Source organism: Dromaius novaehollandiae, unplaced genomic scaffold, assembly GCF_036370855.1.
Source record: "Dromaius novaehollandiae isolate bDroNov1 unplaced genomic scaffold, bDroNov1.hap1 HAP1_SCAFFOLD_27, whole genome shotgun sequence".
Taxonomy (NCBI): domain Eukaryota; kingdom Metazoa; phylum Chordata; class Aves; order Casuariiformes; family Dromaiidae; genus Dromaius; species Dromaius novaehollandiae.
The window spans coordinates 6,853,013-6,876,287 of record NW_026991415.1 but is presented as its reverse complement, the minus strand read 5'-3'; the positions used below and the strand labels follow the sequence as shown (position 1 = coordinate 6,876,287).

Genomic DNA, 23,275 nt, shown 5'->3' with positions numbered 1-23,275 from the left:
GCTTAACTAACAGCTAAGGTGTACAAGCAACTAAATTATAGCAAATATGTATAGTAAATTATAACATACATGCATGCAAAACTAATCTGCCCAGAAGACCAGGAGTATAATGCATTTCCCCATTGTCCTAAATCTGACAGTCATGATGACAGTCGCTGCCAGGGGTTGTCCCACACTGATTCTTTGGACTTTACATCACATGGTCCTTGGAGTAGGCTTGTTATCTTCTGGATGTTGGGTTTGATGTGCTTACTGCAGGTTCGTCAGTGTCCCAACTGCCGTCAGAGTATAGGGTTAGATGGAGAGCAGCAATGTCACGGCTCCACTCAGCATACTCATCAGGTCTCGGTTCTCTGGGTGAGAGTCTCCTGGAGGGAACATGGACTGGGGCACTTTCCCCTTTGATTAGCACCGGGTGGGTGCCTCCTGGCCCATCAGCAATGATTTCCCCCTCCAACTGTTTGGGTTTAGTCGGATCATGCACCCTGTATACCCAACACTGCCTGGATGCTGAGCGGGCTGCAAGATTCTCCTGCCTGGATAGTGGGGACTGCTATCTGCTCAGATATCAGTTGGGCTGTTGGGTCTCCCTGTGCACATTGCAGGGGTTGGGATCTGGTGTAGTGGATCGCAATTCTCACCTCCTCGAGGACAGTTCAAGTCAATGACACCTGCAACGATGTCCACCTCCACCCTGGAGAGCTAAACTACTGTTGGGCACCAAGCGACCATAATGCTCCTGAGGTATGGTGACCACCAACCCCATACTCACAAGATGACAGCTCTCCAGTTCCAGGGTTATTTCTTTGTGTGGCAATCGCAGACCCAACCCTGCACTCCCGGGCTTGGCTCGCATGGGGAGGCAGGCTTGGGGGTGCAGCCTTTGCACTCTAAGCACATGTGGCTGCTCCATGGATTCTCCTTGGAAACGAGCATACGGGGTAGAGCCACGTGGTGGGTGGTCACTGAGGCAGGTAGCTGCCTGACGATCATTTTTGCTCCAACCTGTGAAGGTACCAGCAGAGGACAATTTGCACAGCTGCTCTTTGATCAGCCTGTTCATTTGCTCTGTCAGTCCTGCCCTTTGCAGATGGCAGGGTATGTGATGTGTCCAGGCTATTACCCACCCTGCAGCCCAATTCCAAACATCATTCCCTGTAAAATGAGTGCCCGGATCACTTTGGCTTTCCACTGGGGAACCATATAACCCAATCAAGTCTTCTAATGCCTTAATGGTGTGAGCCTGGGTAACTGTGGCACAGGAGTGGGTGTACAATGGACCAGAACATTTATCTGCAGCAGCCAGGACATGTCTGTGCTGCTGTCTCTCTGCTAAGGGTCCAAGATCATCAATTTGCCACACCTCCCCAGGCTTTTGTCCTCTGTGGATCTAACGCTTTTTGGTCGGCAACTGATGCAGAACTAAGCGGGTACAACAGGGGCAGCACTGCCTGGCCTCTGTTTGTGCCACTGGCAGCTCCCCCTCCATGCACGCTACTGGTGGGGCAGTGGGTGTCGTGGATCTCCCTTGCGCTTTCCTGGGACCCTGGGGCAGAGATCCCATCCTACCAACCTCTTTAGCAAAATGAACCGCCTCTGCCTCATCATCCCACAGCCTGAACAGCCACTCTAACAACCCTTCATGGGGCTGCTGCCTGCAGCGCCCTGCACATCCTGCAGTTCTGATGCTTTAAATCACCAGTAGTTGTGGTCCCTTGCAGACTGGCTGCATTCGGTGCAGTGAGCAGCTGCTCTGCCACCGGCCAGGCAGCTGCCTCCTGCTCCTGCTCTGTGTCTGACTCTGAGCTGGGTGCCTTGTTGGGGTCCCAGATATTGCCATCCCAAGTTTCTGGATCCCAATGCACTTTTAGCACCTGTGCCTGCACCGCCAGGGGACAGACAACTCACCCACCCCCCTGTCACCACCGGCAATCTGCAATGCAGGTGGCCAAAACGGCTTGTTGGTGCTCCAGCTTCTCAGCTCCATCTGTGGTTGCAGTTGCAACCTCCTGGGTAGGTTGGCGAGCCTCCTTAGCAGTTTTGAGATCACTTTCCAACTGCCCATTTCCCTGGTGCTGCATCAGTAATGCCTTGTCCAGGGTGCGGAGAGCAGTCAGTAGGCTCCACCCCAGATCCCCTGCTACCTTTCACACTGCCAGCCCTGCTTTTTCCAGCTGGAGCTGGGAAACCAGTTCCAGGAGCCACTCTGGGGATGCTGCCAGCTCACCCTCTAGCTCTGGCCATGCGGTGGGGCAACCCACCCACCAGCTTGCAAGCCCACCGGGTGCCAACCGACCCATAGCAGCCACCCAGGAGCGTGGCTCCCCACCTACCCCTTGTCCTTTTGCCTCCAAAGAGGCATCTCCACAGCAGTCTCCTGCCAACTACACCAAATGTGACCACAAGGTGGGCAAGAGAAGGTTGGATACTGGCAGAGAGAGACACTCAGCGTTCATAAGGGGTTAAACACGATAGATTTAATAAAGGATTTACACTCCAAGCTGCATGTGGAGCCCCGGGAACCATGAGGAGAGGTTACTGGAAGGAGACTGCTGGAAGCAAGGTTTGGATGCATGGGTTGGACGCCCAGGTGGAGCGCCACTCGTTGTATCCTAAGGTCCTCTTAAATCTACTAGAACTATTTCCTTATCTCAGCTGTGCTAACCTAGAGAAGCTACTCTCCGGGAAGCAGCTAGACGTTGTTAACAAAAGGGAATATTCATGCCTGGCCCTGATGGGAATTTGATCAGTGTGTAGTTTCACATGCTGGGCCTGCTGCCACGTACTCTGCCAGCCCCTGACTCCTTGCCAGGTCTTCCACAGGTGTTCTCACTACAGTGGGGAATGGCCAGTGCTGGAAATGGCTGGTACAAGGGGCTGGGTGTGTGAGGAGTTTACTGGGACAGCTTCTCCTCTCTGTTCATGCAGCAACAAGCTGAGCTGGATCTTTGGTCTGAGGCACCCTGCTTGAGGCCCCCCACAAGCTGAGGATGGCCTACAGACCCAGTAGATCTCCTCTGCATGTTCCCTGACAGCCCTGCAGAGGACACGGGAGAGGGCTCGTCCTCCCAGGGCTCACAGCAGGACATCCAATCCTCCAGCTAGGCATGGAGCCTTGTCTGGGTGTGACTTTTGGGGTAAGCACCAGTGCACAGGGTGGTGGAGACTGTCACAAGTACATGTGGGGACAGCAGCAAACTGATGTAGCTCCCAGGTCCAGCTTCTTTCAACGCAAGCTCTGACAAAGAGTCCCAGGCTTCTTTTTGGTGCCACCCATCAGGATAGACAATGTCATGATGAGCTGGGAGGGTGGGGAGCATTAATCCTTCTTCAGCCACTTCCCAGGCCATGTGGAGGGCCAGGACAACGAGGGTTTCTGGCTGTGCACTGTGAGCTCACTTTATTGTACCCACACTCTGAACATTGCCTTGGATTAAATGTCAGCTTTTTTCTCTCCAAGACACTTTCAAACCCAGTTCCACTTTCTTTTCATCTCTCCCAAAACCTCCTCTGATCCTGCTGGCCATTCCCACACCCCTCCCCTGTTCTCATGGAGCATTTCCACGGGTGCTAGTTGTGTCCAGGTGCACTTCCAGATCCCGCCCCTGGTATTTCACAGAGGGTGACTTGAATCACTCTCCAATCTTCCTTCCGCGTGACAGCTGAGTCTTCACTGCCTCTCCTGGGATTGCAGAGTCCTCCTTTGCCCACAGATACCTGGGTTTAGCACTTTACCTTTAGGTGACTCCACCTTGGAGGATCTCTCCCTTTGTGAGGCTCCCCTCACTGCCCGCACCAGGCACACACTGTCCCAGGAGATCCCCTGGGCTCTCCTGGCAGCTCCAGCTTCCCCTCCAGAAGGACAGGCATCTGACACTGGGCCCTAACATGTGGCACAGCTCTTGGTATGCAAATTGGTGACCATTCATCCCCTCCACCGTCACTGGACACCGATGGGTGAGTCCTAAACCCAGCCCTTGGTCTCTAAGAGATCATTACATGATTATGAGCTTTTTGCTCTTCAACCCATGGAGAACCCCATCAGCAGCAGCCCATTTTGGCATGATTTCCCTGGGACTGTTCTTGACACCAGCTTTGGAGGAAGCCCAGCCTTCAGGCACTGCACCAGGAAGAACCTACTTTATTACAGAGATACTGTGGGGGAGTCAGCTCTGACTCAGTGTAAGACACAGTTTTACATGGGCACCAGGTGAGAGAGAGCAGGCTCAGTAAAGGTGGAATGCATCCAAGTATTTGTGTAGCAATATGATAACAAATACTACTACTGATAGTAATAATAATAGTAATACTAAAAATAAAGTGAACAAACAGCACACAGTCCTGGTAAGGGATACAGTGGGAGTCATTTGTGGAGAGTAATGGCAGTGTTACCACTACTGAAAAATGTCCATGAAATCACTTTCCTCAGGGCATCTTGGAGCTCCTTGTTCCTCATGCTGTAGAGGAGGGGGTTCACTGCTGGAGGCACCACCGAGTACAGAACAACCACCACCAGATCCAGAGCTGGGGAGGAGATGGAGGGGGGCTTCAGGTAGGCAAACATGATAGTGCTGATAAACAGGGAGATGACGGCCAGGTGCGGGAGGCACATGGAAAAGGCTTTGTGCCGTCCCTGCTCAGAGGGGATCCTCAGCACAGCAGTGAAGATCTGCACGTAGGACAGCACGATGAAAACAAAGAACCCAAATCCTAAACAGGTATTAAGCACAATAACCCCAGCTACCCTTATGTAGGAGTCTGAGCAGGAGAGCTTGAGGATCTGGGGAACTTCACAGAAGAACTGCTGCATGGTGTTGCCTTGGCAGAGTGGTATTGAAAATGTATTAGCAGTGTGCAGCACAGCATAGAGAAGACCACTGGCCCAGGCAGCTGCTGCCATTTTGACACAAGCTCTGCTGCCCATGAGGGTCTTGTAGTGCAAGGGTTTGCAGATGGCAACGTAGCGGTCATAGGCCATGATGGTGAGAAGACAATACTCTCCTGCTAACAAGAAGACAAACAGGAAGACTTGAGCAGCACATCCTGAGTAGGAAATGGCCCTGGTGTCCCTGAGGGAATTGGCCATGGATTTGGGGACAGTGGTGGAGATGGAGCCAAGGTCGAGGAGGGAGAGGTTGAGGAGGAAGAAGTACATGGGGGTGTGGAGGCGGTGGTCGCAGGCTATGGCTGTGATGATGAGGCTGTTGCCCAGGAGGGCAGCCAGGTAGATGCCCAGGAAGAGCGAGAAGTGCAGGAGCTGCAGCTCCCGTGTGTCTGCAAATGCCAAGAGCAGGAACTCATTGAGGGAACTTCTGTTGGACATTTTGTTATCTCCAGGCATGGGGGACTGTCCAGGGAGGAAAAGACATTGAGACATTAGGAGAGACTTTTCAGGCAAAAAGCCCCCAAGTATTTCAGTTCTCATATCATCCCCCACATTGCCTCTCTCTTTACCTAGAGGATCTCTGTGCAGCTGCCTTGCTTGAGCTCCACTTTGCACTGGCTTACTGTGCTGCTGTGAGGAGCAGGGACCTCTGCCTGCGGACTCCAGAGGAGTCTGTCCTGCTATACAGTAGTAGGAATGGCGATAACTAGCTCTGACATTCACAATTTCACAAAAAGTCAAATGTAATCCACTCGCCTTGTGGAAAGGCTTTTCAGCATCTTCACTCTCAGTTCTAATTAATGAGACTTGAGGAACGGAGTTTTAGGGATTTTAAAAGAGTGTTTATTTTCTTTGAGATGTCCTTGTCACCCCTGGGGAGTGTTCCTTAAAGGCAGAAATAAATTATCAGCATTTCTACTGTGAGTCCTGAGAAGATCAGATTCATTTTTACCTACTGCAGAGTGAGGACATCTTGTCTGTCTATTAGCCTTGTTCCCAGCTGTCCTGTGCTCGGAGCTGTTTGAGTGAAGGATGATGTTGCCCTGAAAAGAAACTATCCACTGCAGAGAGCAGAGGAGTGCAGTTTCTAAGTGCAGGTCTCCAACCTTCTCACCCTTTCTCAGGGCACCTGAGGAAGGTCTCCACACTCCCCTTCTAGCCAAGGACACACAGGGCTCTTTTCAGATGCTCATATACAGCCTCCCACCACCATGTCCATACTCTCAGCATCTCTGCAGCTTCTTCATGGGTCTCTCAGATATCACAGAGATGCTTTGAGACAGCTGTGCCTTTCTAGGGGGCAGCTCAAAGCCTGACAGGACACCACAAGGAAATGGTCAAAGGACCATTAGGACTGGAGATGGGCTCCCCTTAAGGTAGAGTAAGCTCAATTCCCAACCCCACAGTCTGCATTTCCTGGAGCTCCACAGGTTAGAAGGGGGCTGGGGAAAGCTCATTTCCATGCAGACTCCTCTGTTGCCCAACTCACAGTGCTGATGTCAGAACTGCAGTCAGTGCTCACAGACCCCATCCCAGCCACTGTGTGCTCAGTTCTGCCCTACAGAAACCTCCCAGATCAGGGCACTGTCCAGGGGCATCTCTGTGCATGCACATCCTAAGGAGAAGGTCACATAAAGTCCTATGAGGCCACAAAGGTGATTCTGATGCTGTCTCTAGGCTAACGTGTGCATGAAGCGGCTTGTTGAGGTTTCTCACAAACCTATTAATCTCTCAGATTGAAGGTTCAGGAGTCCCAGTTCCTTGATAAAACAGAAAACTCTTTCTTTTTTTCTCCCTGACAAAATTAGGGAACTGAAAGCCCGGACACCTGAAGGAAAGCGCCTTCTCTGTCAAGTAGCCCTTCTCTTGATATTCCTCTTGGAAAGGCTCCTCAGACATCGCCTGTGCATGAGCTAGAGCTGTGAGCAGACCTGATCCACTCAGCACACTCTCGGTGGGAAAATAAACCTGCCCTGCTGGGAGGATCGCTTCTCTCACCCAGAGCTTCTCTCCGCAGAGCCGTGGGGAGCTCCCTGGGCAGGCTGAGTGCTGACCCTCACAGGTGGCAGAATCACTGCTCTGAACTTCTCTGAATTACAGCCCTGCACAGAGCTGAGGGCACACGCAGGCTTCACCCCCACGCAGCTGCCCCTGGGAGAAGGGAGCAGCGTGCCCTGTCCCTGTGACCATGTGCCAGGGAATCCCTGCTCTAAAGGATCTCCTCCACCTATGCACTAGAAGAACGGGGAGAGCAATTCTTAAAAAGCCTATCAGTCATGGTATGGGATGGGATGGGTTCAGAAGTCCCCTCCAGGAACCTCAGTAGTATTGCTCTACAGCCAGAGCCTTACCGTGCAAAGGGCTGTGAAGGTTTCTCCCACGAGGACCTCTTCTCTGTCCTCCCACTCCACACTGCCTTGTCAGAGATGTGCAACTGCCTCATCTCATGTCAGCAGCAGCAGGCAGTGCCCGCAGCCCTGCTGCTCTTGGCAGAGGAGCTGCTCCTGCACACAGCTGTGTCTGGGCAGTGCTGCCAGGTTGCCATGAGCTCCTTCCATCCCAGGAGCCTGGCCCCACTCAGGAGCAGAGGCCCAGCTGAAGGCCTGAATTTCTCTGTCCCTTGTGTTCCCTCCTCCTGGGAAATGTAAAGCAGACTAAAATAATCACTGATGGTCCCTCTCTAAACACTGAAGGAAGACTGATTCCAGCATTACAGTTAGTCTCATCAGAGGATGGTTATCTGAAAGAGGTGGAAATGTCCCACTGTGGATGTCCCTATTCCCATCTCTTATCTGGGCAGGACACCTACACGGGGACAAGAAGGGAGCTCACTGACACATGGTTCAGGTTTTGATTCTGATGAGTCCATTGAAGCACTGTACACCAGGTTAGGAGCCCCTGAGCTGCAGTGGGATTCATATCCCTCCCATGAACTCCACAAACACACAGGAGCTGAGATTCCCCTTGCCCAAGCTGAAGTGTGCACAATAGAGGTGTCTGCAAACAAGCTCCTTCTCTAAGCTCCCATTGTAATCACTGGAGATGGAGGGTAGGAGTCAGTTGCCCATACACAAATACCTGGGGACATTTGAAGAGACAGAGGTGGCTGAAGGCATGTGCCAGTGTCTGCTTGCTCTGATGGAGCAACTGAGACCTATATCCTTCTAGAGCATCAGGTGGGGGCCAGGTGGGGAATTTCCTTGGCCATCTGTAATGACACTGGATGCCTACTGCTACTACTAGAGCTTCACTCACTATGAAGCAGAGATACAGGCAGACACCTACAGTGCAAAATGCTAACAGAATTCAGTGCAGACATGTGATTTAAGGACATAAAGACAGGCCATAGGCAGGGACCACGTCAGATGGCTGGGGTGTCCAGCACAACCACTTCTCTAGCATATACAGCATGGCACCTACAGGAAAACCATGCCCCTTTGGTGCTGGACAAGTGTCCCAGGGCGTCTCAGGTTTCCTACCTGTGCCCAAACAACTGGATCCCACCACTGCCATTAGGCCAAGTCCATCTCAGCTACATTCAAGTGTGCTGCATAAATGGGAGGCACATCACACCAAGGTCTCTCTGCTCTACTCTCTGCACTCTCCAACCCTCTTGCTCTCCTCCTCCTGAACCTCTTCTCACCCCTGGATGTTATGAACAGGGAATGGGCTAATGATGACCTCAGGGTGGCTGGATCACAGGCTGTTCAGGCCCAGGGACTTTCTTCTGTGGCACCTTGTCCTGCCTCGAGATCAGTTCACCTCTGTCACAGGCCCCACAGTGCTGCAGAGTCAGCTCAGGCAGCAAACACCTCCTCTGACATTCCTGCACAGCCCAACTCTCTTTCTCCCTGCCTTTGGCACTGCAGGGTTTGCTCTCTTAGTGGGAACCTCCTTTCACCATTACATTGCCATCTGCAATCTATTCCAGCATGTCTCTGCTCTGACGTGGGACCACTGTACACACGGTGTCCTTGGCTCTTGCTAATAGGTTTCACCATGACCAATGTGTTCTCTCTGCCACAGCTGAAGCTCTGTAGCCCAAACAGATGCAAATGCCTGCAGCCTGGGGCACAGCCAGGAGCACAAGCTGTCACAGGACTGCAACATCACTGGAATAACAGACGTGGTGGGATCACCCACATGACTGGAGGGCTCTCCTTGTAGGGTACAAGCTCTTCAGCAGAGACTGTCAGGGACAATGAGGAAGGGGGATGCCCTTTGTGTGAAGGGGCAGCTCAAATGTGTGGAGCTCTTCCATGGAAGAAGCAAGGTTTTGGGTGAGTGCTTGGCTGCAGTCTCCTTTAAGCAATGTGAACAAGTCTGTGGATCATGGGCCCTGGTTCTTAGGGTGGTGGTGGTGGTGATTTTCATGTCCCAGACATTCACTGGAAGGGCAAGCAGCAGAGTGCAAGCAGACCAGGCGGTTTCTGGATGGTATCAGGGACAACTTCTTAGCACAGGGGCATGATGGGACAATACTCATGATACTTTCTTGTATCTGGAAATTTCAAACAGGGAGGAACTGATCAGGGATGGGATAGGCAGTGTCTGCCTTGCCTGTAGTGACCATGAAAAAGTAGAGTTCCAGATCCTGAGGGGAGTGAGGAAGGAGAGTAGCAGAGCGCAGACCCTGGACTCCAGAGGAGCAGACTTGGGCCTGTTCAGGGGACTGGTGGGGGAACCCATGGGCGACAGCTCTGAAGGGCCCAGGAGCTCTGGAAAGCCATCAGGTCTTTAAGGACAGCATCTGCCACACACAAGGATGGTCCACCCCAAGACTTAGTAAAACTACTGGACATCTGGGGAGATCGGCTTGGCTGCTTTGGGAACCCTTCCTGAAGATTTCCACTATTTCACCATAGGAGAACATTGACATTAAAATTAGCCAATCATCTGAGCTGATGAAAGTGAGCTCATATTTTTGAAATGTTGAAAACAGTTCTTCACCTTTCCAGGCAGAGCTCAGGTGTCCAACCACAAGCACCCAGTGGCACTTGGAGAGGCCCCGGTGTCTCTGAGGCACCTGTCTGGGCCTGGCAGCTCTCACAGGGGACCTGCGGGAGACTGGAGCCCCTGGGAGCTGCAGAGGGAGGCTGGGCAGAGGGGACCAGGGCACCTGCAATGGCACCAGCTGTCCATGACCCGGGGACTGCATCCCAGCCCAGCTCTGAAAAATCACTTTCCCAGGGCAATAAGAACACACAGAAGTTTCAAAAGCTGAAAAGTGTAAAGAAACTTTTTTTTTTGCTTTAGATAATTTTTTACATTTCTTTCTTCTTTCATTTCTATTGACAGTTTCTAAGGATTTCTTTCATAATAAGGCCTACACTATTAAAAATGGTATCTTTCTGTCTCGCACAAGTCTAGTACCCTCAAACCACTCCCTGCCCAGGATCATCCTTGCAGCTCCTCGCTCTTTGCAGACAGCGAGTCACACCATGTGGTGCTGCGCACTCACAGCTGATAGAGGAAGCAGGCTGATCAGCTTCAGTGAAAATGCTCTAGTTATCCATGGCCTAATTTGCACCAATCTCAATGTACCTGTGATATAGTGATGTCTTAAAGGAGTCCCTACACATCTAGCCACTCTCCCTTTTCACTCCCTGCATGGGCATGAAGTGTGACTCCATTTGAGATGACAACAGGGATGGGGATTAGCTCACTTGATGCCAGACCCCTTCAGGGCAGATGTCTCTGGCTAACCCAGTTGTCTGGACTTCCCTTTCTAGTCGATAGAAATAGACCTCCCACTGAGAGATCTGGAGATGCTTCTCCTGGTGACCAGCTAATGCTCCAGAAAGGTTCTCACGGTTCCTGGGTCACATTTCCCAGCACCACATGGGAACACAGCTACACAGAGCATCTCAGGCAGCAGTGGCGTTTGTATGTGTCTATAAGAGCCTTTATGTAAAGTTCTTGTCACTGCTGAAATCTATACAAAAAATAGCTCTATGCTATTACTGAAACTGAAAAAGAACTGAAAATAGAACTGAAAAAAATATATTTTTTCAGAACTTCAAATATTCTTTATCAATTCTAATGACTATTTTCTCTTTTTTTGATTGGCAGCCCCATATGAATGCACTACAGAAATTATTCTACGTGAGTTCATATGTTTATATATATGTATATTTTCTTCTTCATGATACACCACTTCCTGGCAACACTCTGAATGTACAAACTTTGTTCTGAGAAACTACTGCATTCAAATGGGCATGTCTCCTCTCCCTTCCTCTGCCTCTCTGTCCTCTCTTCCTCTGCCTAGTCTGTCTTTACAGAGGCCTCATGGCCCCTCTGCCCCCCAGGGAAGCCTCCTGTTGGATCCTGCCAAGCAGATCCTGAATTAGCTGAAACACCTGCCAGAATGTCACCGAGGCTGCTCTGTCATCTTCTCCTTACTACAAGGTCTCCACTGGCTCATCACCTGCTCCAAGGCAAAGCCCTGTGCACTCCAGCCACCCCTTTGCACAGAGCACACCTGCACCTCCTCGCCACCCCAGCCTGCATTCCCCAGGAGCCCAGTTTCATCCTGCCATGTGAGCTGTCCCACCATGTGTGTGTAATTCCACAGGCGTAGGGGAGAGGGAGGTGCCAGTAAAGGGACATGGATGGGATCCTGAATGTGGGGCCCAGAAGCATGGACAACTCAGATAAAAAGCAGGAGAGAACAAGATAGAAGTGACACATCTACAGCTTTGCTGGTGAGGTCACTTCTTGTACAGGAACCTCACGGGCTGTGTGCTCGTAGGAGCCATTTTGAGGTCAAGAAGAGAATCACACCACCACTCATCCCAGCAGAGATGATATATGGGCAGGTGGATGGGGAGAGGTGGGAAAAGGGGCCATGGCTGCAGTGGTGATTGTGAGGTCACTTCCACTGCAGCTGCCTGATTGTCCCTCAGCAGATGTGCTGGCCAGCAGGCATTGTGAGGTCACCCAGTGCCTCAGAGAGTCCACCCAGCAGCAATGACAGCCCTGGGGAGGGGAGGGGATGATGCAGGTGAGAGGGACCCATCTGGGTGCTGACTGTGAGGGCACCTCTGCTGCAGCCACCCCACCAACCGATGGCCCGCAGGCAGGCAGGCACGGCTCATGGCCACCCTGCTCAGGACTAACCCTCTGGAGCAGACCTGCCACCAAGCAGTGCACAGCTCCTCACCTAGGTCTTCTCTGAGCCCAGCGTGCTGCCCCTGTGGCCCAGAGATACCATGGACATTATCTGGAGGCTTCCTTTGGCAGCTCAACCTTCCCAAAGCAGTGCATGATGGATTATTACCAGCCAGACGCATTTTTACAGTGTGCAAGGCCTGCTGGGGCAGACCTGAACCACTCCAGAAGGAACTGACCCTCACTTGCTTTTATCCACACCTCACTGCCAAGAGGGCACCTTTGTCCAAAGTAGCCTCAGATCCACACTTGGGATTTCATCTCACAGGGGGTTCACTTGCAAAGAAGAGTCCATGAGTGAGCTAATACCCAGGCTGTGCCCGAGCTCATCAGGCAGGAGCTTCAGAACCTGCAGGCCTCAGCCAGCTCAGTGACACATTGCAAAAAGTGCTCAGCTGAGTTGGACACCTGAACTATCAGGTCAGCAATGACTCCCTTAGAGCAGAGAGGAGCATGTGGAAAGGTGAGGAACATAATTGTGAGGGGCCTTGCAAGTTATCTGCACAAAACAGCTTCAGCTTTGCAAGCTGATTCTCAGCTATGACCCCTGAAGTATTTCCTGCTGACTTGCAGGCAAGTGCTTGAGCATCACGACTCCTGTAGTCACTGCACATCAGGGAGAAGTGGTTTTAAAGGCCAATTATTTTCTGAAGAAATACTTTGTGTTTGGAAGTTTCCCTTATTTTGCGCATTTTAAAAGCTAATGACTGTGGCACTGCTGCTTGAAAGGGTGCCTCTGAATGCTCCACTGTGGCAAGACCCTTTCCTTGTTAACTGTGTGGGTGAAAAAAGTCCCACGTGATCTAAACTGCTCTCTGTGGCCTCCTGCTCTCTCTGAGGCCTCCTGCTAGATGTCAGCCCCAGGATGTCTGGTTTTAGGGCCCAGGGCAGTGCCCAGGGTGCAGCAGAGAGTCCCGAAGCAGTGAGGCCTTCAGCAGGAAGAGCTCAAGACCCTCTCTCCCAGCTATATTTCACTGGATTGAAAGGAGAAGGAAAAGGAGGAGGCACTACAGCATTTGCTGTGCAGGCCGGCACTAACAGCATTTGTGGGAGGAGGAATTTGCAGCACAGCAGAGGTACCAGGAGGTGAACCCACACCCCAGGGCACCCAAAAAAGCTAGGCGCATTTATGGAAGCCTTTGCATCCATATGTAGCCTCACCTCATTCACTAGCAGCTGCTTTCACACAGGGCTCACAATGCTGGCAAAGGTGTTGACAGCTACAGGGACACACCCTGGCACCCTGCCTCCATCCTCGAGGGCTCCAGGACTGCACTGGCAGCCTACCTGACCATGACTGGAGCAACCTAGGAAGAAAGAACTGGAGGGTTACTGTAGGTTCTGCTGGCCTTACATAGTCACAACAGCCAGGGACAAACGTCTCCCCTCCATGCTGAGCTGCATTCATAAGAGCACAGGCAGCTGGGCCACTGCAGAGACTCTACCCCTGTTTTTTGGCACAGGGGAGACCATGATCTGGATACTGGGTCCTGTTTGAGCTCCCCAGTTCCGAAAAGGCATTGACACACAGGACAGAGCCCAGGCCAGGGCCACCAAGAAGGTCAGGGGCTGGAGCATGGGGCATATAAGGAGGGGCTGGGAGAGCTGCGTTTCTTTGGCCTCGACAAGAGAAATGCAAGGGGGGTCTACGTACTGAGCACAGCTGCATTATGGAGCGCACAGAGAAGGTGGAGCCAGATTTTCTTGGAGGTGCACAGGAACAGCATGAGAGGCAACAGGGACAACTTGGAGCATGGGACATTCTGCGAGCATCCCTGCCTCGCACCAGGATGCTCCAAGGAGGGAACATAATCACCAGTGGTCGCCACCCCAGGTCTCCCAGAAGGACACCGTAACGGCAGGCTGGGCTCTAGGAGCACGGCACTGCTCTCTCTATACACCTCTGTCTGTGGTGAGCACCAAGACATGGGGGCCACCACCCATCCCAAACACAGAACACCCCACCACTGTGACACCTAGCATCCCCCACCCCTCACCCCACAGAGGGTGGCCAGCCAACACGCACCTCTGCAGCAGGGACTCACAGGGCATAGCAGCACACATGGCAGCAGCCAAGTGACCTGCAAAGGCCCCAAAACACACACACACCAACTCTCCAGCCCTTTCCATTCCCTTCCAGTCCTCCAAGGCCTTGCAACAGGCCCTTCCTCTCAAAAGCCAGGCACAGCCCTGCGTCTGCTCACTTCCCACCTCCAGGAATCAAAGGACAGAGATATCGTTCAGAAAAATCTGAGAAGCCCCCTGGTATTTGGATGGGGCAGAATGTTCTGCAGCACACAGACACTGGAAATCAGAGATTACCAATGTCACTGCTCACACCAGCACTTCACTCCTTTCGCAGCACAAAAATTCTAGCTGGACTGCCTTGTCCACTGGTAGCAAGCAGTTATTAGCAAGAAGCACAAAGTCAAATCCCACATCTACGTTTACCAGGGAACATCATCCTCATTTTAAATGTAGCACTACGAATTCATGATGACGGAGTGGAATAAAATTGGTGTGAGATGGTGTGGAATATTATTGTCTACTTCTGCTTGATTTATTAGTTGCATTTCCATACTGCTGTAGAGCTCTGCAGGTGTCAATCCCTCCTCCTGGCACACTCACCAAACCCAGAAGTGACCTCACTGCCAACATCCAAGCCACGGGCCTTCTCCTGGCCTAGCAGCTGCTCAGATAGAAGTGACCTCAGAAATCCATACCCCCAGCAGGTGCCTGCTGATGGTCTAAGGGCTTCAGGAAGAAGTTTCCTTGAAATAACATACCCAGCCATGAACATGGTGCTGCCATACCAAGTACTCTGACCCAGGAGCCCTCACCATCTGCTTCCACACCCATCTGCCTGCTGCTGGCCTATCAGGGACTCAGGCAGAAGTGACCTCATCATCAACAGCCGAGCCACGGGTCTCCTGCTGGCCTGGCAGCTACTGACCAAAAGCTGATGTGACACTGGGGATCTCCTGGCCCAGCTCTTGCAGACAGCCGTGACCTCCCTGCCCACAGCCCGGCCACACGGCTATTGCCGCCTGCAGCTGCCCCTGCCTCCCCCAAGGCTCAACCAGCTCCTGAGCGGCCGCCTGGACTCACCCCGGGGCCTCACAATGATCACAGTGCAGCAAAACACCCACTGCGCACCAGTTACTGCCCCAAGAGAACATCAGCTCCTGCCTAGGTAGCACTTACACTCGGCCCGTGAGACTTAGCAATTGCAGAAAGGCCTGCAAGCAATTCTGGGCAACATCTCCTACCAGGAGGATTGCATGGGAGCAGCAACCATGGAGCTGGAGACAGCAGGCCTCACGTCCCAGGCAGAGGGAGAAGCCTTCCCGCAACTCCCAAGTCTGGTTCCTGCCCCAGTGCTGAACACACCCAGCAAATCCTCCACACCCCCAGGACAACAAGCACTCTCCTGCTTGGGGCCCTGACACTCTGAGACACGGGGAAGGACTGCGGCCAGGGCATCTCAGCGGGGGAAGCCAGCAGAGCCGGGATTCAGCAGCTCTGCAGCCCAGCCTGGGAGCAGGGCTAATGGCACCGGCCAGGGCAGCACTGGCCGCCCAGCAGCTGCCCAGGCCCTGCAGGAGCCCAGCAGCTCCCAGCACAGAGCTGCTCTGCAAACACCCTCCCGGCTGCTGCCAGGGCCGCAGGGCTGTGGCCCAGCAAGAGGCCCGGAGCAGCCGCAGCGGCTGGGGCCCGGCGGGACCCGCGGGGACAGCCTCTCTGCGAGCCCTGGAAATGCGCTGTTCAGGACAAAAGGGAGCCTGGGGCAGGGCCCTGGCGAGGCCCCCAGCGGCCTGCTGCACTCCCATTGGCTGACGGAGCCATCAGTCCAACGCAGCCCACCCTCCTCCCCTTGCTGGCCAATAGGAGGGCAGCTCTGGGGGCGATGTCGTGACGACACTGCAGCCTTGTGTGACCCTGCTGGCAGCCCCTCCTCTCCCCTCCCCCCCGCCCTCGGTGGGGCACCATGTTGTGGGCAGCAGCCCCGGGGCTCAGCAGCCCTCGCGCTGCGCCCGGCAGGGCTGGGCCATTGCCAGGCAGGGGCTGCTCTCTGAGGGGCTGGGCTGGGCCCCGGCGTGTTGCTCCACAGGGCTGAGGAGCCCCGGGGCCCCGGGGCAGCCAGGGCCAGAGCAGCTCTGGGCCTGCCGGTGCTGGGCAGCAGAGGTGTGGGGCTGGGAGGGGGTGGGGAGATGGCCCTGCTGGGCTGCCCCCAGCACTGCCCCCCACGGCTCAGAGATACAGGCTTGGGGTCAGCAGGGTCTTGTGGGGTGGCAATGGCACCTCCACCTGTTCCCAAGCTGCTCCCCCAAACAGGCTGTCTTTTGGGTGCAGAGGTTTAAACCCAGTTTGCAGGAGGACAGGGGTTGTGGCCATCTGAGGACAACATCTCTGAGCCCAAAACATGCTCTGCTGAGTTGGCAGCATAAAAGGATCCAGGGGGAAGGAACAGTGGTTCTTCTAAATGAGCAGATGCCTTGGGGTTATTACAAGGTGAAGGTTCCATTTCAACATGGGCATTTCCAACAGGCTCCTGAGAGCCCCACAGGAGCAGCAGGACACCCCAGCCTCCAGGACGCAGGACCCCTTTCCTGCCAGAGCCAGATCCCAAAGTGGGACCCACTCCCTGGAGCCTTCGGGCTCAGGGTAGCTGCAGCCCCAGGACTCAGGAGTCCTGGCTGCCACATTGTCCCCTGACCCAGACAGGACCCTCAGGCAGGGCCCTTGTGGCAGCCCCCAGCCTTGTCCAGCCACCCCTGTAGCCCAAGACCCACAGCCATTTTTTGCAGTTAACAGTCTCTGTGCGACACCTGGGGAAGGAGCTCCCAAAGCCCTTACCCTTGGTGGAGAACCCGAGGAGCACGGGGAACAAGGAACTGCGGTCTGGGCTGATGGTCTTGATCCAGCAGCCCTCCATCTCGCTTGCCCCCTTGTCATCAACGTGTCTCTTCAGGTGGGGAGGAAGGATGCTCTTCCCATCTTGTCATGCAAAACCCCTCTCCAACATGTCCCTGCTCCTCTACCTGTCAGTGAACAGCTCCAACATGGCCTCGCTGCCTCCTGTCCCCCCCTCCTCCTTGTCATGGAGTGGCTCTGAAGGCATGAGCAGTGCCCAGCAGTGTCCAGGTCTCGCAGGCAAATGAGGACACTGCCGTGGCAGCACCAGGGAGACTGGCCTGTGATGCGGCACATCCCACTGTGACCTCAGCTCATGTCATCAGGGGGCTCAGGAGCTCACTGCCATGGTGTTGGCACAACTAGAGACAGAGCAGAGAGATTTCCCCTTGTGTCCTGGAAAGCAGTCACCTCCCTTCACCCCAGTTATTTTCCAGAACTTGCTGATAAATCCCTCAGGATTGTCTCCAGATGGTGCTAAAGGCTGTGAAACATCTAAAATGGGGCACTGGAGAAGTCACTTTTGCACGCCTGCACTGACAGGTCTCTGCCCTGGGCAGACCTGTGCAGGAAGCCGGGGCTTCAGGGCTTGTTTAAGGTTTGGCATTTTTCAAAGCCAGGGTCAAAGTCTTGTGGGATGAAAAAGCACAAAGTGTGGCCACAGGCTGAGAGGCTCTGGTGAGCTTCAAAACTAGTTTGCTGTTGGTCGGTCTTTTTGTTGAAGTAGGGTGTAGGACAATATGGGACAGGACAGAGCCTTCCTCCTTGAGGCACCAAAGCAGGCTCTTTGTTTTAAAAGTCCTCGACAAGGTTTCTCCATCTGTGGTGCTTAAGGTGAAGATGATAGGCCAGAGAAGAGCCAATGTGCCTTTAACACCTATCATCTGGAGGGCCAGGCTAGGGAGCAAATCTGGGGAAGTTTTCCCATTTCCCATGCATTTTGCCCAGCTGTCCTTCCAGCTGAGCCTTCCCGGAGCCTAGGAAATCCATTTCTCATGTCTGGGCCTCAGCTGGGCCTTGGGCTTTTCAGTGTCCCCTCAAAGCAGTGCTTCTTGCCTGGGGGTCGCTAAAGCCTCTGGCACCCTGCACATACCCAGCTGCCAGCCAAGGTCTCCTGGGGAGCTTTACAGCCCTGGCACCCTGCATCTCCCACAGTTTTGACTGTGGGCATCTCAGGACATGCCCACACACTGCAGGGCTGCTGTCCAGGCTCTGGTGCAGAGCCTATAAGGGGGTGCAGTGCCTCAGGACCGGCATTTGGGCTCATTCAGAAGTTTGTGAGGTGACCAGCTCCCACCTCTGCAGCTGCTGAAGCTTGAGAATGTCCCTATAACCAGTCTTCCTCTAATTCCTAGTCTCTGCACAATCCCGGGGTGACTCTTGCAGAAGGGAGACTCCATACCCCTTGAATGCTGACAGAGATGGGGCTTTCCAAGTCACTGCCAAAGGAAGGACTTGTTTACTTCTTTGGGTTGCTTATCCAGCCTGTGGCACCCCCTCCGTGATGCTGTGAGCCCAGCTCTGCACCCTGAGGTCTCTGTCCTTTCTCTGCCCTGTCTCCTGGGTGTCTGCCCAAAGTCTTGCCAGTGCACCAGGGCTGGCCATGGGAAGTGTTGCTTTAGAGAGCTCACTTGAAGCTATGACATGTTGTGGAGCTGAAGACCTGACAGAGGCTCATCTGGGACGTGGCCATGCCCCTACACCTCCTCCTGCTACTGGTCCAAGGGGCGCGGGAAAGTCCCAGGCTTGAGAGCAGTGGGTTTGGTGTGGGTGGGATGGGTTTCCCTTGACATGCCTGAGTCCTGCCTGGGTTGCTCTGAGTGCCCAGGAAAACCCCTCTTCCCCAGGGACTTGCATAGAGTTTTTTCCAGACTTTTGTACAGAAACACAGCCTGCTCCAAGATGCCCAAGAGCAGCACAGCCCCCAGCATGGTGCAGGACCCCCAGGAGCTGTATGGCTCTCTCCTCTTTTTCCACATGTCCTGATTACATTAACAATTTCTAACATCCCTTTACAGCACACTGTCTGGGCACTGTAACACTGTAACTCCTTCCATTACTCTTTGTTCATTCCCATACCACACTGCTGATTTGCACTGTGGGGAGTTTAAAGCTTGCTCTGTCTTTCAGTAGTTTGTTCCTCTGGGCAAGTCCTTCATTCTGTTTCTATCTAGCATTTCCTATCTCTCCAAAACATTTCTAGCCAGGCTATCCCTTGTGGAAAGGGGACCTCATTGGAGGCAGCTTGGACTTCGCATACAGTTGAGGAGTGTAATTAATTTTACGAAACTATAGCATGCCTTTTTTTGTTTTTTTCTGGCTTGCAATTAAGAAAAATTCTTCTGTGTCTATTTGCAGCTTGTTCTCTGAGGAAAGCAGGTGGGAACTGGGGCATATGAGCTGTAACATTCATTTGCAGACTTCAGTGGAGAAAGGTTTGACTTTAACAGGAGTGATGCAAGTCCCAGGTGGCTGATGAGGGAAATGGCAGGGGTGGGGAGATGGGGAGGATGATTGTCCATGCAGTGTCTGACCTCTGAGACACTGCTTTTCCTGCATGTCCACACTTCCTTAGGAGACACTCTGGATCTATGTCATTTGGAGAATGTTGCTGTCACTTATTCTGAAAGCTGAATAAGAATACTAATCCTAAAAACCTTAAAGAAATACCTTTATATGATGTTCTAACTGAAGTCGCTGTCTTTCAACTACTCTGCTGAAACCACTCCAATTAGCCATACATTACTTGAAGAAAATTACAGAGAGAGACATGGTTCATCGGGGCTTTTTGCATTGTAATGAGCCCCAAGGTGTATTTGGTGCTGAGTCCATGAATCTCAGCTATTGCGAGGAGATTGAGCAAAACGTTCAAGTCAAAGTCAGAAGCAAATCCCAAACTTTTGTAGAGCGTTAATAGACCCCACTGAGGGCCATTACCAGCAAAGACTCACTGGGGGTTGATTAGAGCAGAAAATTGTAATCACTGATTACAGGTAGGCAAAGGAAATGTGCAGGTGGCTCTGATACCATGTTAACCCTTGATGTGTTTTTCAAGCCAAACATCCAAGCATGGACACTGAGACCCTGGGAAGGGAGATGCTTTCCCTCATGCATTGCCCAGGGCTCCTCCTGGGGCAGTGTGCAGGTGGGGGTGTGCAAGGCTGAGTGCAGGACAATGACAAGACATCTCCTGGGGTCCCTGGGGGGAAAAGGGGACAACGAGGACCCAGTGTCTCCTGGTAGGCCCCAGTGGCAGAGACAGCAGCCATAGGACAAAGACTTCAGTTCTGTCAGGGCCCTTCAGCCTTTGCAGCACCCTCGGCCATCTCCACCACAGACTGACGTACACTGTCCCACTCCTGCTCCTGTGTCCCTGCAGACTGTAGACACCCAGCCTGCTTCCCCACCTGGCTCTCACCCTGGGTTCTCTCTCCCTTCATTGATGTCTTTCATCCTCACTGGCTGTTCCCTGGAACACAAAGCCATTGGCTGATCACACACTCCCTCTGGGTGACCTGTTGCACCACAGCACTGCCCTTCAGGTAATTTATTTTATGCTACTGGCCAGTCTGAACTTCCCAAGCTGCAGGTCTGAGGTTGTTTCCCCTTCCCATGCTGTTTCCCACTACCAAGAAAAGTTCCAGGGAGCCTGGGAATCGGACACGCCAGTGCTGAGATGAGGGGGATAATAACTGCTGTTGTCTGGGAAGCCATGCTCCTGCTAATGCAGCCCTGTTGATGCCTGGCCTTATTCACAGTGAGCATGCACCACTGGCCCCTATGGCATCTCTTGCAATACCCAGGCCTTCTCCTCAGGCCATTCCCCAGCTGCTCACATCCCAAACTGCCCTGATACACGGGGTTATTCTTCCCCATGTGCAGGACTTGCCCCTTCTCTTTGTAAAATGTCATGAGGTTTCTGTTGGCTGAATCCCCAAGGTTCTCAAGGTCCTCCAGACTGAAGCTCAGTGCAGCAGCTGTTAACATGGGAGTGCAGATGGCTCACCTTGAGTTGGGATGCCTCTAAGAAGACAGCAGCAGAAGGAATTGCAGGACACTTCAAGTACTAGACGGAGGTACTGGTTTAATGGAATTGCTGATTGCTGACCTAGGTAGAATTACCTTGGCAACCATCCCAGGAATGCCTAGTGAGGGCACAAAGCAAGCACAGTGAGGGTCTGTGGGGAGAGGGTAAAGAGAGGTGGGCAGTTTGTACGGGAGGTTATGAGGCTGGTAAGAGGGTAGAACTTGGAAGGAGTAAAGGAGACAGAAACATAATAAAGGGTGAAGCAAAGGAGTGATCAGGGCTGTCTGTGAAGCAGCCCTGCCTCTGAACATCTCTAAAGGGGGCAGGACAGGAAAGCCAGTTGATCCCATCATGTTTGTGTCTGACTTACTTCCATGGTCATGAGAGCTTAGTGCCTCCCCTAACACTGACAAGAATTGACTCAGGGAGGAAGGAATCACAGAGTCTTTCAGGCTGGACAGGACCTCAGGAGGCCTCTAGCCCAACGTTGTGCTCACTGCAGGGTCGGCTCTGGGGTCAGGCCAGGTTGCTGAGGGCTCGATCCAGTCTTGAGAACCTCCAGGGATAGAGATGGCACAGCTGCTCTGGGCAACATGTTCCAATGCTTGACCATCCTCTCAGGGGAAGTTTGTCCTTCTCTCCAGCCTGTTCCTCTCTGGTTTCAATCTACAGCTGTTGTCTCTCATCCTTCTGCCATTCACCATAATGGAGAGCCTTTCTTTGTCTTCCTGAGGACCTCCTTGTATGAGGGGCCAAAAACTGGATGCAGTATTGTACATGTTGCCTAACAAGTGCCGAGAAGAACAGCATAAGCACTTCCTTTGACCTTCTGGCCATGCTCCTATTCATACAGTCCAGGATGCTGTTGGCCTTCTTCGCTGCCCAAGCACATTGCTGTCTCACATTTTGCCTTCTGTATGCCAAAATATGTCTGCCCATCTCAGCAGAGCTGCTGCATGGCCACTCAGTCCCCAGCCTGTCTCTCTGCAGGGTGTTGGTCTGCCCCAGGTGCAGGATCCTGGCATTTGTCCTTGCTGAATGTCATGAGATTCCTGACAGCCCTTTCCTTCTGCCTGCCTAGATCCCTCTCAAAGGCAGCCCTCAAGCATAAGACTGGTCCCACGCAGTTTGAGGTCATCTACAAACAGGATGAAAGTTGCCCCTCCAGGTCATTCATAAAGGTGATAAGTAGGACAGCCCCCGGTGGAGACCCTGTGGTGCTTCATTTCTCTTCTGGCCTCCAGGAAGAGTACTACCCATTCACCACCACCCTCTGAGCCTCATCATCCAACCAATTGGCTGTCTATCCCATCCGGCCAATTGGCTGTCTACCCCATCCGGCCAATTGGTTGTCTACCCATTCAGATCACAAAGTTCTAATTGGTGTGCAAGTAAGCTGTGGAAGAAAGTGTCAAAAGCCTGCCTAAAGTCAAGGTAACTGATGTTCACTGTTCTCTGTCCGTCCACAAATACAGCTCTTCTAACATAGAAGGCCATCATGTTGGTAAGGAATGATTTAGCCTCAGTAAATCTATGCTGACTGTTCCCTGTCACCTTCTTTTCCTTCATTTACTCAGAAATGAGACCAGAGATGACTTTCTCCATGACATTCTCCTGATCAAAGTGAAGCCAAACAGCCTGTAGCTCCCCACATTGTCCTTTTAGCATTTTTTGAAGATGGATGCAGTATTTGCCTTTCTGCAGGCATTGGGACCTTCCTGAGCCTCCACAGCTTTCCAAGATGATGGAGAGGCCTTGCTAGATAGGGGCAGCTCTCTCAGCTTCCTTGGCTGCAGCCTGTCCAATCCCATAGATTCGTGCTCTTGCAAATAATTCCTGACTCAACCCTCCTTCATTGCAGGTTGTTTTTCTCCTTGGGAGTCCTTAGTATAGGCACAATGGCCTGGGAGACCTTCCTGGTGGAGACTGGATCTAAGGGACTGAGTTCCCCACACCTCTGTGCGTCTGCTCTTACCTGATTCCTTGCTGCATTCAGCCAGGGGCCCACTTTTGTCTTAAGCTTTTACTGTCAGTGAAGCAATAGCAGATCATCTCCATGCCCGTGACATCCCTTACAACCATTGATCCTAGAGGAGCTGTGGCTTTCCTCACCACTTCTCTACTTCCCTGCAATATTTCTGAATTCTTCCAGCAGGCTCTGCCTGCTGCCCATGCCTGTGTGCTGCCTTTTTGTACTGTTGTTCAGTTGTGCATTTAGCCAGCCTGTCTCCTGAGATGTCTGCTTGTTCTCCTGGGTATCAGTATGGGCCATTCTCAAG

At 52.8% G+C, this 23,275-nt stretch overlaps 1 protein-coding gene across 1 annotated transcript; it reads right to left on the bottom strand.

Moving 5' to 3' along the window:
* Positions 1-4,363: 4,363 nt before the first annotated feature.
* On the bottom strand, positions 4,364-5,323 carry LOC135326382 (olfactory receptor 14C36-like). Its single transcript, XM_064504265.1, has one exon. It carries the CDS (start codon positions 5,321-5,323, stop codon positions 4,364-4,366), a length of 960 nt encoding a protein of 319 aa, XP_064360335.1.
* Between the last annotated feature and the right edge of the window lie 17,952 nt (positions 5,324-23,275).

Coding starts and splice junctions, on each gene's coding strand:
- LOC135326382 (XM_064504265.1), bottom strand. CDS start 5,323: ATGTCCAACAGAAGTTCCCTCAATGAGTTCCTGCTCTTGGCATTTGCA.